At 34.5% G+C, this 19007-nt stretch overlaps 1 protein-coding gene and 1 long non-coding RNA gene across 3 annotated transcripts in view; one reads left to right on the forward strand and one right to left on the reverse strand.

The window, feature by feature from the left end:
- LOC145284967 (uncharacterized) overlaps positions 1 to 10707 on the reverse strand; it is an 87650-nt gene extending 76943 nt beyond the window's left edge. Inside the window, exon 1 of the long non-coding RNA XR_013868911.1 lies at positions 9878 to 10707. This is a non-coding gene — a long non-coding RNA (uncharacterized LOC145284967). The remainder of the gene's footprint in view (positions 1 to 9877) is intronic.
- Positions 8787 to 19007, forward strand: part of LOC145284966 (translin-associated factor X-interacting protein 1-like) — a 378099-nt gene continuing 367878 nt past the window's right edge. The window contains exon 1 of one of the 2 annotated variants that reach the window (XM_080134070.1): positions 8787 to 8977. In XM_080134070.1, the coding sequence (XP_079990196.1) occupies positions 8931 to 8977 (47 nt within the window). In that variant the 5' untranslated portion in view covers positions 8787 to 8930. Of the gene's footprint in view, positions 8978 to 10834; positions 10969 to 19007 lie in introns of those variants that run through there. The other variant, XM_080134071.1, reaches the window with a different exon arrangement.

Consider the following 19007-nt stretch of genomic DNA (forward strand, 5'->3'; position numbering starts at 1 on the left):
CTGAAACAGAACTCATAAGACAAATTGCATGGAGAATTATTACTACTGAATTAACGAGACCAAGTTTTCAGAAAGTACAAAACAAAACTTTGTCATTCAAAAATGCATGTCTTGCTAATACGTCTTATGGTTAAAAGACATAAGCGTTCGAAAAAGAAAAAAAAATCTTGCAAAGGTAAATGATAGTATATTTTATTTTATTGGCTAAAGTGAGTATTCACACAAATTAAAAAAGACATCGGATTTTAATCTGATTAAAAGTAAACTTTTCATTGGTCGACGGTACTGCACATCGAAGAAGAAACAAACAATTTCGCTAAGCACGACAAAGTCTTAACGAGAAAAGGATATTCTTTTTTGCACAGAAATCAAAAAGAATAGTCAATATTAAATAAATGCTACAAACTCTCTTTCACAGATAAGTATTTTTTTTTTTCTTTTTTAAGGTAAAAAGAGGAAAAAAATGTGTAGGATTAACAAGGAATTGAATCCAGTACCTACACGTTACGAAAATTGCAAAATGACAAACGAAATCTACTGTTTTCTGTATTAATGCAAACGTCGAATTATTTTCTCAGAAAAATTGCCACAGGAGGAAATAAATACATAAAAGATATATTCGTTAAATAACCAGGTACGAATTTTGTAAAGGTTTTTTCTATAGAGTTGGTACTATAGGAAAAGTAAATCAACGAATTGTTTCTGAAAAAAAATCATTTTGTCATATTAAGTAATTCCATACCGTCCAAAAAAATGGAAATGGTGAAATTCCAACAAAGTCAACAATTAGAACTTCCGAGAAGAGCAATTAGCAATACAATTGGCAATACAGAAACAAAACGAAGAGAAACAGTTAAATTTGATGAAATATCTTGAAGAAAAACAAGGAAGAGAAAAGAAAGTAATGAATGAACAAATATTGGAAAAGCAGTTAAAATTAATGAAATACTTCGAAGAAAACAGGAAAGAGAAAAGAAAGAAATGAATGAACAAATATTGGAATTGAAAAAATTACATTTAGAGCTACAAAACCAGTCAGATAAAAAAATGGATTTGATAACACAAGTTTTAGTGAATAAGGACAACGGAGAAGAAACCAGCACGGCTTTTTCCCAAAATGCGACCTGGTTAGCTACTGATACATTTCACTATTCTCTTGAGGAAGACCTAAGGTTTGAAGCATAGTTCAGAAGATTTGCATGGACGAATCAAAAGAAGGTTCGGTTATTGCTACAGAAGTTAGGTACACCCGAACATAACAAATTTGTGGACTATATTTTATCAAAAAAAAACAAAAAAACTAACGAATTGTCACTTGACGAGGCAATCAAACTACTAATGGAGTTATACTGCCCAAAAAGAAACCTTTTTTATAAAAGATGGAAATGCATGAATCTTACATGTAAAGAGAGTTAGGACTATACAACATTTACGTCTATAGTTAATAAGCACTGTGATGATTTCAAATTGTCGTCATTAACAGCGGGCAATTTCAAGTGCTTAATATTCACACAAGGTATGATAGCCACAAAAGACGCCGATATAAGATGTTGTGCTCTAAATAAATTGGAATTAGAATCTGATTTGATGCTTCAAAAGCTGGCTGAAGATTGTCAGCGGTTTGTGACAATGAAGCAAGATTCTTGAAATATAGAGGAATCAGATATCGCTCACATTAAAAATAATATGCTTCAAAATTAAAGGACACCCGTCCGCCAGCAATTACCAACCAAGAGGCAAAAATAACCCTTCACAAAATTATCAGGATAGACAAAATTCTAGGACCCTTGGTAGCAAATGTGGAGGGCCTCATGGGTACAATGCATGTCAGTACCAAAGGAAAATAACATGTGACCTATGCAAGCGAGCAGGGCACAAGGCCTCATACTGTAGAACAAAGGTAGCAAAAAAGAGCTACATAGAAACTGCAAAAATTGACCCTTCACCAACAGAGAACATAAGGAAATGTGTTACAGTGAGAATCAGAAATAAAGAAGTAAAACTGCAGGCTGATTCAGGGTCGGATTTATCAATTATAAATTTTCACACATGGCAGAGAATAAGAAAGCCCACTGACGAATACAGTCGCAAGATCAGTAACTGATGAAAACATAAATTTTTAGGGTGAGTTATTTATTAATGTCTCACTAAAAAGAACGACAAAAAAGCTAAAAGTTTCCGTTCTAAGGAACACAACAAACATATGTGGGGCGGATTGGATTCAGGAATTCGAGTTATGGGACTCGCCAATGAGTGATTTTTGTCACAAAATCAAAAACCTAACAGCCGAAGCCAATAAACTTAAAAAAGATCTTAAAGAATCTTTTCCAGGTGTTTTCTCCGAAAAGCTTGGATGCTGCACAAAAATAAGGATGAGGTTCGAATTGCTAGACGAAGCAAAACCAATATTCAAAAAGCCATGGAGCGTACTGTTTGCTTTGAGGGAAAAATTTGAAAAAGAATTGGAAAGACTAGTTAACACTGGAATTTTAACCTCTATTAACTATAGTGAGTGGGAAGCCCCCACTGTATACGTGAAAAAGAAATCTAAAGAGATTAGGGTATGCACAGACTTTTCGACAGGATTAAATGTGGCGCTCAAGGACTATCACTACTTACTACCAAACCCAGACAAAATATTCGCTAAGTTAAATGGCAGAAAATATTTTTCCAAAATAGACTTAAGTGAGGCGTACCTACAAATACCAGTAGGGGAAGATAGCTCGAAACCTTTGTGTATCTCAACACACAAAGGACTTTATAAATTCAATAGATTAGCATTTGGTATAAAAGTAGCACCTGCAATTATCCAACAGGTAATTGATACTTTGCTAAGTGGTTTGGATTTCACAATAGGCTATCTGGACGATATTCTTATGCATAGTCAAAATGTTGAACAACATAGAGGTCATGTATTTCAAGTGTTTAAAAGAATAAAAGAATACGGCTTCACATTGAAGGAAGCAAAATGCGATTTTTTTTAGAACGAATTAAATACCTGGGTCATATCATAGATAAAGACGGGAGGAAACACGGGAGACAGGTCCACAGCTATAAAAGACATGCCAGAACTTCATAATGTAACTACATTGCAGAGTTTTTTAGGGCTCAGAACTATTATCAAACGTTCATTAAGAACATGCAGGAATTGTGTGCACCGTTGAATGTACGATTAAAAAATGTACTATTAAAAATGTACGATCAAAAATGGAAAAAAAAATGGGACTGGACGCCTGAGTGCCAGGCAGCATTTAAGAAATTAAAAGATGTATTAACGTCAGATTTATCCCTGACTCATTTTAATCTGAAACAAGAGATTATTGTCGCAACTGACGCAAGTTTTTATGGGATTGGGGCGTGCATTCTACACAAGATGCCTGATGGATCCACTAAGCGGATCGCCCATGCGTCAAGAACTTTACTTTCTGCCCAAATCGAAAAGGAAGCATAGGGAATCATATTCGGTGTTACAAAATTCCACCAATTTTTACACGGTCGTATGTTTTAATTGCAAACTGACCATAAGCTGCTTATAACCATCTTTGGCTCTAAAAAAAGGTCTGCCAACTTACACAGCCAACAGACTGCAAAGATGGGGGACCATTTTACTGAATTACGACATCAGTATGGAATTTGTTAAATCTCATGCAGACGGATTGTCGCGATTAATCCCGAAATCAAGAGAACCGTTGAAAGACACAGTAAGAGTGTCACTACAAAATGAAAAGGTCTATACACAAATACTATGTAATACAATCAAGGAACTACCAGTCAGTTTGGAAGATATAATAAGGGAGGCTGAAGAAGATAGTTTCATCAAAGAAATGAAAGAAAAAATTTAATCGGATGAATTGGCGGTGGAAGTTTATTCTATGTGCAATGAGGTACTGTTGTACAAAGAAAGAGTAGTAATCCCAGCTACAAAAAAAAATTCTAAAGAATTTTCATACGGAGTACCTTGGGGCTACACGAATGAAGGTCCTACGTTTACTAGAAGAGTATGGACACTGATATAAAAGGCACGGTAAAGTCGTGTAAGGATGTGCATTAGCAGCAAAAGCGCCCCAATACAATTTAGCCCATGGCCTAAAGTGGACCACTCATGGCAAAGAATACATGTAGATTACGCAGGCCCACTGGATGGAAACTATTATTTAATAGTGGTAGACAGTTTTTCAAAATGGTCTGAGGTATTTCAATTTATAAGTCCAACAATGGCTTTCACAATCAGTGCTCTTCATGAATTATACATTAGGTTTGGTGTGGTTGATTGTCTAATGTCAGACAATGGCACACAATTCACTTCAGCAGATTTTAAAAGTTTCTGCGAGGATTTCCAGATTAACCACATAACAACGTCAACCTATCATACTCGATTGAACGGTCAGACAGAGAAGTTTGTAGACATGCTAAAAAGAGTCCTGGAGAAGGCTAAAGGAACATCCACAGAAAATGTGCTACAACAGTTTTTACAAGTTTACCAAATCACGCCAAATGAAAAGACTCCATCAAAGATGACACCAGCAGAGTTAATGTTCTCGAGGAAAATTAGGCCGGTCTTCGAGAAAATTTTGCCAAAATAGGTAAAACTGCCAAATTCTATAGTTCCGAAAAAGAGGTATTTACCTAGTGAAAAGGTATTTGTCCAGGAACACAAAAATAATAGTACAATATGGGAACTAGGAAAGGTCCAGAAAAGGATCGGGTGGATGGTCTACATTATCAAAGGTCCAAGATTTTGCAAAAGAAGCATTTAAACCAAATTCGGAAATGTATAACAGATGCCGTAAGACAACATCCTGCTGAACAAGAAGTAATGGACCAGATATATGACACGTTCGACTTGGTAACACCACAAGCAACTGGACAACGCCCGTCCTCCAGGAAAAGGAAAGTGACCGACCCGATAGAGATCAACCCCAGGAAAAAGAGCTATATGATCATCCCAGGGGAATGAAACGCTCGGGAGGGGGGTGTTGTGGGGTACAAATCACCCCTATTTGAGAACTAAGTGGAATCAACCAGTCCTATGAACACCACTGGTTTCAGAGACTAAATGGAGACATTCATACCATGTTTAACCGCATGCTACGAACACGTTCCTCTCATACCACTTTAGTGGCTCCTGTATACTTTATGATAAATACATATTATATTTTATACACTTTACACTACTTGTGGTTTCTTTCATTTGTAACCCTATGCACGGGTCTACAACCACCACCAACTTACATTCATTAACCCTTATCTTCGAGTGGCCTTCAAGCCTTGATAACTGGTGACGATCAAGTAAAAAAAAAAGCTGCAGCTATTGCAATAGTGCATATACAAAATTTTGTTGCTGCTATACATTTTTGAATCAGCGGAATGCTTGTTTTTTATACACGGTGACAGCTGCACAGATCGAAGAAGTAAACAACTCGGGAGAGAAGGAATTTTAATGAGGACGCATATCCTTCAGGGCCTGCTTTTGAAACATAGGACATATGCGCCCGTGGGGAGATGTTGGTGGTAGCAAAGGATGGCTAGCTTGCGGGGAGATTAGTAGCAGCAGCCTTAAAACGCTTATATGCAAATTAGGAAGTGTGTGAGATAAGAAAAAAGGATAAAGAGGAGAAAAAATGCAGCATGTGCTCGAGGGAGAATAATAGTCGGTGACAAAGAAAATGGACGTGTAAGTTAGAGGGAGGAGAAAAGGCCTGGTAAAATGGACATGTGGCAGCTAATAATGACAGTAATAAGTACTTTTGTTAAAAAAGAAAAAATGTTGACCCGGATTTTATTTATTTCTACTTTTATTTTTACGAATTACTAAAATAAAGATTAACGGTCACATTACATTTGATGCATTATGTATTAAACATGAATGAAAACGGTTTTATTAATAGTGCATCTATGATGAGACCGTTGATGAATAATAAGTATGAATGTAATATATCGTCGCTTTTTTGTAAGAGTACTTTGGTTCAGGATCAGAAGTTTAAGCTAATATCAAGCATCATCACAGACTATGGAAGTCTGTCACACTTTCCTTGAGCAGTGTCATCAAGAATAGGTCAAGACGTGAGGTCTTCTGTTTTTTTCTCAATCTGGGAGGTGGTTAGGAAGGTGACTCGTTGTGTAAAGATATATATTTATTCAGTTTACTTCTTGTAAGTAAATAAAAAAGTACTTTAGCTGAGATCGAAATCCAAACTTTAAGACAAGGAGTTATGTACAATAACCATTAGGCCAGCTTGATACAAAATTTAAAAGTTGTTTTCAAATCTACTTATTCTTAATACAATAAATCTATAATGAGAACAATCGATGCACATTCGTGAAACAGTTAGCAAATAGACAAAAATCCGATGATCCGATTAGTTGTGACCCTTTCACCGCCCTTTTTTGGAGATGAAAACCAATTAAAACGTTTTCCACATGTCTAAAAAGCCTATATATCATTGCCTGGTCATAAAATATTCTTAATATGATATTTTGATTAATGCAAATGTCCTATTTTATTTTATTGAACCGAATATATATTGAACCCAATATATAGTAATGATTTAAAAAAGTTTTTAAAAAATGATTTGCGTGCCATCACCGAGAATCAAAACAAAAACGTTTAGCTTACAATTTACTTTTTCCTTTGACGTTAGTGCCTGAGCTTTGTAGACATGTTTACTGCACGGCTAAAAATTAAAACATGAACCAATAGCTATTACGTTACATATGCATATTCGTAATGATGTCGTTCGACTTTCACGTGACAATTTTTTTTTTTTAATTTTCACACTTTTGCACCGATTTTCCCCGGCTAAAACCAAAATATAAAGTTTCACATGGGTTCGAAAACCCTATATATTAAGTTTCATATCTGTAGACCAAAAACTGACAGAGGAGTTTGGTAGGCAAAATTTTTTAAACAAATATATATATATATATATATATATATATATATATATATATATATAACTACTTCATTTATTCGCATAAATTTAATATATGAAAGTATAGATTTATGCGTAAATTACTTCAAAAATGCTCAATACGTAGGTAGAGCTAGTTAGTAATTTATAAAATATATATGGCGATTAAGCTATACTGAATATTCTGCGTTTCATCCAACTATAGGATTCGTCAGGCTTATGCGCAGAAGCCTGACGAATCCTATAGTTGGATGAAACGCAGAATATTCAGTGTAGCTTAATCGCCATATATATTTTATAAATTACTATATATATATATATATATATATATAAAAATGATCATTCCATAAGAAAATCGAAAAAAAAAACTAATAGAGAATTAATTAAAATGAATGTGTAAAAGAATATGCAAATTAGCTAGATTTTTTGCGGATGAATGCAATTCCACGGCCTATATATAACAAAGTTTTTTTTTTCTTTTTACATAAATAAAAAACAAAGGTTTTTAATATGAACATCAATACACAAAAAACCCAAATTTATAAGAGTATGGATGGATGGATGGATAAATTAAATGATGTGTTTTAGTTCAAAATATATCTAATTCAAATAATCATTTTAGAGTCGTGAAACTGTCGATTATAATGTAAAGTGATTTCTAGTTTAAATAAATGTCAATCAAGTGACTTTATGCTTTTTCTGGAGAAATTGACATAAAAAAGAAGTGATTTTACAATAATAAATTTTGGTATTTTATGAAAATATAGTTTTTATAATTTTTTTTTTTTCTAAATGTATTGAATTGTGCCATTTTTTTAATGGTTTGCAGCCCCCCCCCAACATCAAAAACAACAGAATCTAGGCCACTGTTGAGATGGCTTTTTCCCTATTGTCAGAGCTATGTCTTTAGCCCTGTGCAATTCTAGGAAATCCACTCTCCTAGATTTTTTTTTTTTTTCCTTTTAAAGGGGGTTAGTTTGTTGCTAATGGCTTGAGGTGCACCTATCAGAGAATGCCAACGGATCTTCCAGTATTTCTTTTGGAGTGCTCTTCACGCTATAGCACTGACTTTTCAAATTCTACTTTTCAAACCTTTGTGTCACATCCTCCAATCGTGGAAGGAAGATGAATAATTTAGGTTATCCCCAAGTTTAAAATAAGCACACAACCTTGGCTGTTTTTTTTTTTTGGGGGGGGGGGATTTTTACTTGATTTCCACCTTGACATTTTTCTTTAAAATGACCTCTTTTGAAGGTGTTCAGGTATGCTGAAAACGAATATCACATTTAAATTTCTGCAAATGTAGTTTTCCGAACATTAAGCAACGTAATTCCTCGTGTTAAAAATGGTGGCCAGTTGTACGCGAATATTTTTGGCCAAAAATAAGTCGCTATTTTAAAGGTGGAAACCAAGTAAAAATTTGCCATACCCCACCCCACCCCTCTAGAATAAGACAATATTTTAACACTGGTAAGCATTAATCAAAAGGGACTTTTTCGAGGCATTTATCGTGAAGTAGAACAATCAGCTTAAACTGGAATTTAAAAAAAAAGAAAAGAAAAAGAAAAACACGCGGAACTTGGGCATAACCATAATTTTTAACAATCATAGAATTTACAATTGACATGATATCGCATGCCGAAATAATGTCTTGACTCGGGGACCCAAGAAAATCTTATGGGCGTTTAATAACGAAGATTATATCTGGTTCAACACCGTTAGCTGCTGACTTACTTCTAAACTAAGTCGTCTGTTCTTCTGGTTGGCTAAAAATTAAGTATAGTTCATTTGTGCTATGAAAGAAACCAGAAAGAATTCTCACACGGACTTGAGTAATATTGATCTCGTTTGCCTTTAATGCGCATGACAAAGTTAGTTGTCATGGCAACCAAATCAAACATGGCGACGCACGCTATAAATTTCAATTTGTATACAGTTTAAAAACATCGTTTATTGTTTTTTCATTATTATTTTTTTTTTTTAGATAAATGTATATATATATTTGACAACTTTCATACTATGGATAAGAAAAGGGTTGAAGTTTATCTACCACGATTAACGGACCGGTAGGTGTTGAATATTATTTTAAAAAATCAGTTTCTTTAGTTTTGCCCGGCATTATCTGGGATTTTTTAAAAACTTTATTTTCTTTTTGCTTTTACTTTTCTTTTGCCAAATTATTCTTTAAATTATTTTTTAAAATATTTAAATTGAAACATTTCGATACTATTTGGTCATTATATGATAAAATAAAAGAAATGTTTATATAACTATAAGTAAGTAAGGTGATATTGTCTTGTTTATTATTTATAAAATTATTGGATATAACGGCCAACATTTATAATCTTTGACGTGAGGATTTTTTAAAATGGAAATTGCTCCAGACAAGAAATAAAACCACTTGATGTAAGGAACTGAATATATTAAGGTGAAAAAAAAAAAAAATAAGGTACTTATGCAAAGAGTGATCCGGACGTAACTCACCGGACGCTCGGCTTTCCCCGTAAAACGACGTCAACAGCCGGAGTTAGCCGAGCGACGGCGCTGAAAACATAACAAGAAAAGAGAAACCTACCTTAATGTAAAATTTGTTAAAACTTTTATTTACTGTAACGGAAAACAAACTTTTTTTGTATTTTTTTTTTTTTTTTGTAAATGTAAAGTGTTTTTTATATACAAGAAAGTTATGTTTTTTTTTTTTTTTTTGAAGAAGAAGAAACAGCGAAAAAAAGGTAACAAGCAACATTTTTTTTTTTACAAAACATGTTTTTTTTGGGGGTGTTTTTTTTTAGGGTTAGGGTTAGGGTTATTTTTTTAATTTTTTTAAGAATAAACAGCGAAAAAAAAAAAAGGTAACAAGCAAACTGTTTTTGTTTTTTTTTGTACAAAACATGTTTTTTTTTTTTTTGTTAGGTGGTTAGGGTTAAGGAAAAACCTGGTAAAAGAAAAATGCGAGGAATATTTACCGTTGGTATTTCCTCAGACTGTTGGAGGGCATCACACGACTATGAGGGACAGGTTTTCTTTTTTGCAAGCAAACTCCTTTCCTGACAAAATTCCAGGACACCCGCTCTGTTTGTAATTTTTTCCGACAAATATGTTAAGTTCATATTTCCTTCCATAGGTACGCAATTTTAAGGGTTGTTAAATAAATCTGATTCTGTACTGTTTTACTTTCTTTTCTTCTTTTTCCTTATTGTCGTCTGCTGCTTTGAATTTTTTTTCTTGCGTCGCGCACGCGCGTAGCGTTGACAACCGTCGAACTACATCGGCGACGCTCGTTGAAAACCGTCGAACTACATCGCCGACGCTCGGCTAACTCCGGCTGTTGACGTCGTGTTACGGGGCTAGCCGAGCGTCCAGTGAGTTACGTCCGGATCACTCTCTGCATAAGTACCAAAAATAATAAAAAAAAGCCAATGATGAGAGTTTGATGAGTAAATTCTAACCAAGAAAAAAAAGCAATTTTCTCCCTTTGTCAGAAACATTTGCTAATGGACAAAATAAAGGAAGCGAGAGTTAGGAGGATGGGGAAAGTAAACTTAAATTCACTTTCTAATCTCGTTAATTTGATAAGAATTTTAAAACCAGTATACATGACATTCTATCAGAAAGTTTAAAGGCTTCCAAATTACTCTCAATTTTTGAATAGTCGCGTAATTCACCTTTCTTTTCAGTTAATCAGAAAGTATTAAAACATCAAACTTGTTTACGAAGAAACTGAGGATTTTTATTTTAAAATTTCGTTTTGGTACTTGTGCATTTTACGAACCAGACGTAACTCAGCATTTGCTCGGCTTTGTCCGACGCATGACGTCAACAGCCTGATATAACCGAGCGTTGCCGATTAAGCAGACGAGAATTTCGCTATCAATTGGAAGAGTGTCTCAACTCAAGAAACGCTTATTTGAAGAGAGTTAAAAAAAAAAAATGTTTTAAAAAGATAACTGACGAAATAATAATGAATATTACAAACCTTGCGGACCGACCAGCTCCAGACCCCAGAGGCTGCACTAAACTTTTGCCAGCAACGGAAATTGTTGGCAGAAGAGAAAAGGTAAGGTGTTTACATTTTGGCCAGGATTGTGTACTTGCAAAGAGAACAAGCCTTTCCGACAGTTACGGTTGGAGGTGTAGAAGTGTAATGATTGGGACCTTCTTCTCAAAATCCCGACTAACCATCGCATGTATAATAATGTGGGTTACGTTCTCGCCACACAATTGTGGATTGGAAGATTTTCTTGCGTGATATATGCAGGGACTATTTTCTTAGGAATCCCCGGCAGTTTGGAGGCCCAGGCCATACGGTAGAAATCGAAGAGTCCGTTTTTAACCGCAGAAAACACAACGTCCGCAGACTTCTGGCACCGGTGGTGGTGGTGGGTCTTCGGTGGATACGACCCCGCCGAAAAAGAGGGTTTCTTGATCACTGCACCAAATAGGAACGCCGAAACCCTTCTTCCACTAATAAATAAATTTAAAAAATCCTTGTTTCTGGCGAAAAAAATTTACAAATAATCCTTGTTCCTGCCCCCCCCCAATGCTTTTTATTGCCCTTTTTTTAAGTTTTTTTTTTCCATTTATTTGACATAAAGAGTTGCAAAAAAAAAAAAAAAAATTTTAAATAACTTTTACGTGTTTAAGACATAGACTATGTTTTTTTACGTTAAAAATTGAAAAAAAAAAAAACAGTTCAGACAAAAAAAAAAACAAGTTTCCTATTATTTAACAAAAAAAACTTGTTTTATAAGTGTTTATTTTGAAAACAGAAAACAATTTCAAACAATAATAATAAAAAAAAAACATAAATGAACGGTAGGTTTTTGGGGTTTGAAATAAAAATAAATGTTTTTATTATATTTTAATTTTAAACATGTTGGTTTTTTTTTTTTTTTTTTTTTTTGCAAACATATTTAAGTTTTATTTTGTTTTGTTTTCGCAAACATATTTAAGTTTTATTTTTCCAAACATTTACGTTTTGTTGCTGATTTATTTTCAAACATTTACGTTATTTTTGTTTTAATTTTAATATATTTTTTTTTTGCAAGCATAAATTAAATGTTTTTGCTATATTTTTCTTTTAAACATATTTATGGGTACAGCCGTTTTTCCGCGAGTATTTTTTTACGTTCTTATAATAAAAAAAGTCAACGTTTTTTCTTTTATCTTTTTTTTTATTGACCCCCCCCTCTTTTTTCTTAATTTTTCTGGACTTATTTTACTTTTTCCGCGAGTATTTATATATATATTTGAAAAGGGATATTGTAAAACCTGAATATTACTTGAAACTACTATAAAAAGTTTTAAAAAATAGCGCGGTACAATAAGTGCATAAGCAAACTTTTCTAAAAGAAAAATATTTCAAAAATATTTAGTTTATGCCTGCAAAAAAAAAAAACAACAAAAAAACGTAAACACAAAAAAAAACGTAAATGTTTGAAAATAAACTAGCAACAAAACGTAAATGTTTGGAAAAATAAAACTTAAATATGTTTGCAAAAACAACAACAACAAAACAAACGTAAATATGTTTGAAAAAAAAAACAAAAAAACAAACTTAAATATCTTTGCAAAAAACAAACAAACAAAAAAAACATGTTTAAAATTAAACATTTATTTTTATTTCAACGGTGCCATTATATACATTTTGTGCTTCCGTAACTGGGTAGACAGACATTAACGCCACCTATAGTCAAACGGAGGAAACAGGCTCTCTCTTTCTTCACGATTACCATATTGTCTATGTTACATATTTGAACATTCAAAGAACACAAAAAAAGAGACTCTCCACCTTTCGAATTTAGGAAAACTCGTCCCGGGAAAACTCGTCCCGGGAAAACTCGTCTCGGGAAAACTCGTCTCGGGAAAACTCGTCCCCTTTCGCTAGATAGGAAAACTGGTCCCTTATTGAATAAATATCGATTGAAAACACATTTTATGATCGTTCTTGAAGGGAATTTAGGAAAACTCGTCCCGGGAAAACTCGTCTCGGGAAAACTCGTCTCGGGAAAACTCGTCCCCTTTCGCTAGGTAGGAAAACTGGTCCCTTATTAAATAAATATCGATTGAAAACACATTTTATGATCGTTCTTGAAGGGAATTTAGGAAAACTCGTCCCGGGAAAACTCGTCTCGGGAAAACTCGTCCCCTTTCGCTAGGTAGGAAAACTGGTCCCTTATTGAATAAATATCGATTGAAAACACATTTTATGATCGTTCTTGAAGGGAATTTAGGAAAACTCGTCCCGGGAAAACTCGTCTCGGGAAAACTCGTCTCGGGAAAACTCGTCCCCTTTCGCTAGGTAGGAAAACTGGTCCCTTATTGAATAAATATCGATTGAAAACACATTTTATGATCGTTCTTGAAGGGAATTTAGGAAAACTCGTCCCGGGAAAACTCGTCTCGGGAAAACTCGTCCCCTTTCGCTAGGTAGGAAAACTGGTCCCTTATTGAATAAATATCGATTGAAAACACATTTTATGATCGTTCTTGAAGGAGATATTGTTGTTGAACTCAAAAAAAAAGAACTCTGAAATATTGAGAACTATGTTTTAACTTGTTATTATTTGTTATTTCTATTCCGGAAATAAACCTCCGTTTGTGTTGCACTGTTGCAGTGCACATAAGAATTCTTATTTTCATTTTTATTATTTGTGGAGGAAGTCAGTTCCCAAAAAAAGGCCAGGCGACCCCCACAATGTTATCAAAGGCAAGATAAGTTACTTTTCTACCCAACTGGATATATTTTTTGTGTTTTTATTCAGTGTAACATGTTTATTCAGCTCGAAAAACATGCAGTGTTTACCGATTGGAAAATTCAAAATGGCGGCCGCGGCCGACTCTCTCTCGGAGAGGGTAAGTTTGAGAAAAGGTATTATAAATAATAAACTAGACAAAATACTGTTAGAAATTCGCCCAATATATGTTACCGTGACATAAGTTGACATATATTCGGTTGTTTTTTAATAGTATTTTGTCTAGTTTATTTATCATAATACCTTTTCCCAAACTTACCCTCTTCGAGAGAGAGAGTCGGCCGCCATTTTGAATTTTCCAATACATCACATCGGTAAACACTGCATGTTTTCCGAGCTGAATAAACATGTTACACTGAATAAAAACACAAAAAATATATCCAGTTTGGTAGAAAAGTAACTTATCTTGCCTTTGATAACATTTATTTGTCATATATTTGTTTTTTGACAACTTTTTCGAATCTATGTGTACAGTAAACCCGCGTTGTTTTTATTTTATCGCCAACGCTCGGTTTTATCCAGCTATTGACGTCATGCGCCGGACAAAGCCGAGCAAATGATGAGTTACGTCTGGTTCGTTAAATGCACAAGTACCTTCGTTTTATTTTAAGCTATTGCATTTAGAAAAAAAAAAAAACATTCGATTAAATAAAGGATGTAATTGTAATATGTTATTGTCAAAGTTAGGTTGGAGCGAAAAATTCACACACATTTACACATGGGAGGTGGTCGTCCCATATTTTTTATATAGAGAAAAATGAATGGTAAATGTTTCTTTTAGGTCCACCTCCACAATTTTCTTTAAAATGACGACATTTATAGGTTTTCGACTATGCTGAATACGAAAATCGCATTGAAATGTTGCAGAGATAAGTAGTTATCAAGATAGAAAAAAATGCATTATGCACGGTAATTTTGGCGGCCATTTTTTACGCGCATGCGCGCGCGCCCTAAGCAATCAGAATTTTACACGAAGGAAAAAAACCAAGATGGCCGCCAAAATTACCGTGCATAATGCATTTTTTTCTATCTTGATAACTACTTATCTCTGCGACATTTCAATACGATTTTCGTATTCAGCATAGTCGAAAACCTATAAATGTCGTCATTTTAAAGAAAATTGTGGAGGTGGACCTAAACGAAACATTTACCAAATGAATAAATAAAACGAAATAATGAAAATACCACAGAAGAAACTCTGTTCCTCTGCGCTCCCAGAAAAAAACTCGTTTGGGGGGGGGTAGTGATAATAATAATAATAATAATAATAATAACAATAATATATATATATATATATATATATATATATATATATATATATATAATGTAGGACTGACCTGAGTCACACCTTAAAGTCAAGAAATAAGACGAAAATAATACCATTCCCCAAAAATAATAGTTTCTTAGCCCCTCTCTTTCTCCTTATAAACCAAACACAAACCAAGAACTGCTATCCAGAGTCCCTCATCATCTCTTATTCCGATTTCAATACCTCAAAACATTCTGATCTTTATGATTCCCGATTCCGATTAATCACCCCAACACTAATGTATATATATATAACACTAATTTTGTACACCCAAAACACCTAACAAAATGGAAATAGTTTGGAAAAAAAATGTAGTGGCCATCTTTATAAAAAAAATTGAAAGTGGCTAGTTAAGGAAGTACAATGACTCAAGTTTATAACTTCCCAATTAAAGGATTGGAGTATAAACTTGAGTTATAGCTCTTTCCTAACTAGCCTTTTTCTCAAATATTTATAAAGATAGTTATAATTTTTTCGGTCTCATTTTCATTTTGTCATTTGCCATAACTTAGCATTTTAATGTTATTTATTTTTATTAAACAAGGAGTTCATTAAACATTATTTGAGGTTAAACCCATTTCACTCCAAATAATTTAGGTGACTGAAATAAGACTTAACCAGAATTTATTTTTACTGTAGAATTATTGTTTTTATACTGAATTAAAATTGTAATTTAATTTTTGTAACCATTTTCTTTACAATATTAATTATTACTAAATTATCAACTAGTATGTTTTAACCACATTTTTACTAATGAGTCAATATTTGACAACGATAAAGGTCAATGAGACAGAATATTACGAGAGGATTTTAAATAATGAATGAAATGAATAAAATTGGATGAGGACGTTTTATGTTAACTATATTTTGACATTGAATATAAGATGATGATGTTGTAGTCTGCAGAGAAGTTGTCTCATAGTAATGTGTTCCACAAATGAAAGAATTATTAAGAAAAACATTTTTTGTGGAAATTTCGCCCTATACTTGGCACATGAAGGAATAAGGGAACGTTGTATTCAATTACGAGAGAAGGCAACAAACTCTTAATTTCTTACGTGGAGGAATGTGACATTGGAATTTAGTTGAGCATCTTTTGCACATGCATGCCTGAAATATTCTTCTTTTGGTTGACAATGGTAATCCTCAGCTGATTAATAATTGCAGAAGTTCTTTGAACTTGCTACGGTCACTCTTTATTCTTGTAATCTCATAATTCCCTCATTAACTTTCGATAAATAAATTTAAGTTTAGGTTATTTGTTGAAAATTTTTGTTGGGGAAGAATTTGAATATCATAAATCTGGTTTCTATTGTAATGGATGACAGGCTTTGGTATTCTTGCACTGTGTGCAAGAATATCAGTAGCTATGCAATCTTTGTCTGCAGCTTTGTTCATTTTGAAACTTTTGATGGCAGTAAAAACTTCTTCAAGTGTGGGAAGAGTTACTTGGAGGTTAGAAGGTGTTGAATCAGTATTTTTATGCAGTTGATGGCGGTTGCTTGTCATCGTTTAGCAGATTGGTGAATTGATCGCTCCGGAGGATGAGGCATTTCGTGAGATTGGTGACTTATTCATTATTTTAATTCCAGATAGTTTATTTACCAACTCAATTAGTCTGTGCTCAAACAGAGGAGACAGAAAAGTTTAAGGGAGTCAGCAACAGCCAAGACATGTCCCCTGTCTTCTTCCACTTTTTGCCATGGCATAGTTGTTTTGTCTAAAGTTGTAGAAGGATTGATTTTATTTTTAATTCCAGTTGTTTTTTCTGAAATCCAATCTTTGTTTTTTGCACTCTCAGACATTACAGATTGGAGGTTACATTTTGCTAAACTTTGCATTAAATGGAAAGTAAAAACAAAAACCAAAAATTAGTTTTAAAAATATTCCAAAAATTTTGGCAAAACAGGAAGGTGTAAAAGTGTGTACGTTTGACACTTTAACAGCCAACCTGCTACTTGGATCACTTGAATGGCCAATGAATACAGAAGAGAACTGTTTTCATGGACACAACCACACATAATCTCATCTAAAATCCTTTTAGCGTACGTCTTCTTGGTCATCATGTTTCTACATCTGTGAATATTATGCAACAAAGGGATGCTTCAAAGTTTAGTTCTTGAGAAACTTCCCTCGAATTTATTTCATTGAAACTTCCTCAATACAACTACAATTTACAATTTATTAATGATGCGAATGTGCCTTCTGCGAGTATAACAGTCGTGCTTTTCTCCAGATTCAAGTCTGCAAGCCACCACCGTTCTGAGTACGAGAGAAGTTGTTAAAATCGTTGGTTGAAATGTACGCATACTGCACAGTAAAGGAACTCAATCTCTTTTTTTTTTCCTTTCTTTTTTTTTTTTGTTTTATTACATTTTCACCCCAAACAAGGCACATTGCGACTTTGGTGTAGGGAACTACTATCAGGGCTAACATCTACTGGGGTACTATGTGCAGATTTGGGCAGCAAGATGTCTGTTCATGGTACACTTGAACTTCTGCACATCAGTACAGTTGGGGAAGCAGGGACCTGGAATGGAATTCCAAAGTCTAGTGGTTCTGGGTATGAAACTACTGGAGTAGAAAGATCTTTTACATCTAGGGATCTCTACTGTGTGGGGGTGAGATTTAGCTGCCTGTCAGGTTTGTCGAGGGTGTCTACGTTGAGGGGGCACAAATGCTTGCAGTTCGTCAGAGCATTCTCCATTAAAATACTTGTAGAACAGGCAGAGGGATGCAACATTTCATCGATGGGACAGAGGCTGAAGCTTAGATGCCAGTTCAGGGCCTATCAGATTGGCAACTCTCTTTTGAACCTTGTCTAGGAGCGAGAGACTAGTAGCAGATGCACCAGCCCAAATATGACAGCAGTACTCCATACATGGGCGAATGGTGGCCTTATAGAGGTATAGGATACTTTCAGGTGTTAGTAGTTTTCTAGCACGGTAGAGAGAGCCTATCTTCTTTGCAGCGGCCATGGCAATGCTTTCAATGTAATTGTTCCAACGCATGTTTCCTGTGAACGTTAGGCCAAGCAGTTTGAAAGATGTATTCTCAGATAAAGTGTCGTTAGCCATTGCTATTGGTGGTAGAGAAGGTTTCTTGTAATTATTGAAGGAAACTAGTTTAGTCCTGGCGGCATTGAACATGATCATCCATTTTTGTCCCCATTCCACTACAGATTGGGGTTCATCCTTTAGTGTTTTTGCCATTTCTTTAGATATGTGTTCATTTGTTTTCCTTTCATGCCTGTTATAGAGTGTGGTATCATCAGCATATATTCCCATCTCAGTGGCAATTTTGTCTTACCATAAAAATATTCAATAATTATGGAATCAGTGTGGCTTATCTTTCGGAAGTCCACCTCCTGGATAGTGGCCACAGTCAGATTAAATTGCCGTGAACAAAAACTGTTTATCATCGTTATCACAATGGAGTCACTTATAATAGTGGACTTCATGGCGTCATCATTACACTTGATCCACATGCACACATAGCTCTTCTAGAATGGGAACCGATCTTGAATCGGTCAGCCAAGATTCATCATAATGGTGCTGGTATGAATGTCTGTTTCATCTAAATATATTCACCGACATTCAACATGACTGAAGAAGAAAAGGACTCCTTTTATCATGACCTTCACTCTGCTGTCAAACATACACCATTTTGGTAGCTGGGAATTGGAATGTTCACACAGAACAGGCAGAGAAAAACACCAGGCTTGTCCATAGCCGCTTTGGTCTTGGTACATTATGTGAAAATCATGATCAGCTAATCAATTTTGCGACCACTAATTGCCATGTTTCCAGAACTCATGTTGTCATCTTATCACTTGCCATTCCCATTCTTCAAAAAGGTTACAAGAACATCTGCTCAAATTACCCAAGAATAAGCCTCATCGATGTTGTCGCAAAGACCTTTGCTGTTCTCCTGCTGCATCAATTTTAAAGTGTTCACCACTCTAACACATGCCTTCTCAAGGGAGTTTTTCAACAAGACAGAGTATGTATTAATCAGATTATCAACTTTTGA

Source organism: Euprymna scolopes, chromosome 9, assembly GCF_053919585.1.
Source record: "Euprymna scolopes isolate OS-2025 chromosome 9, ASM5391958v1, whole genome shotgun sequence".
In the NCBI taxonomy this organism is placed as follows: Eukaryota; Metazoa; Mollusca; class Cephalopoda; order Sepiida; family Sepiolidae; genus Euprymna; species Euprymna scolopes.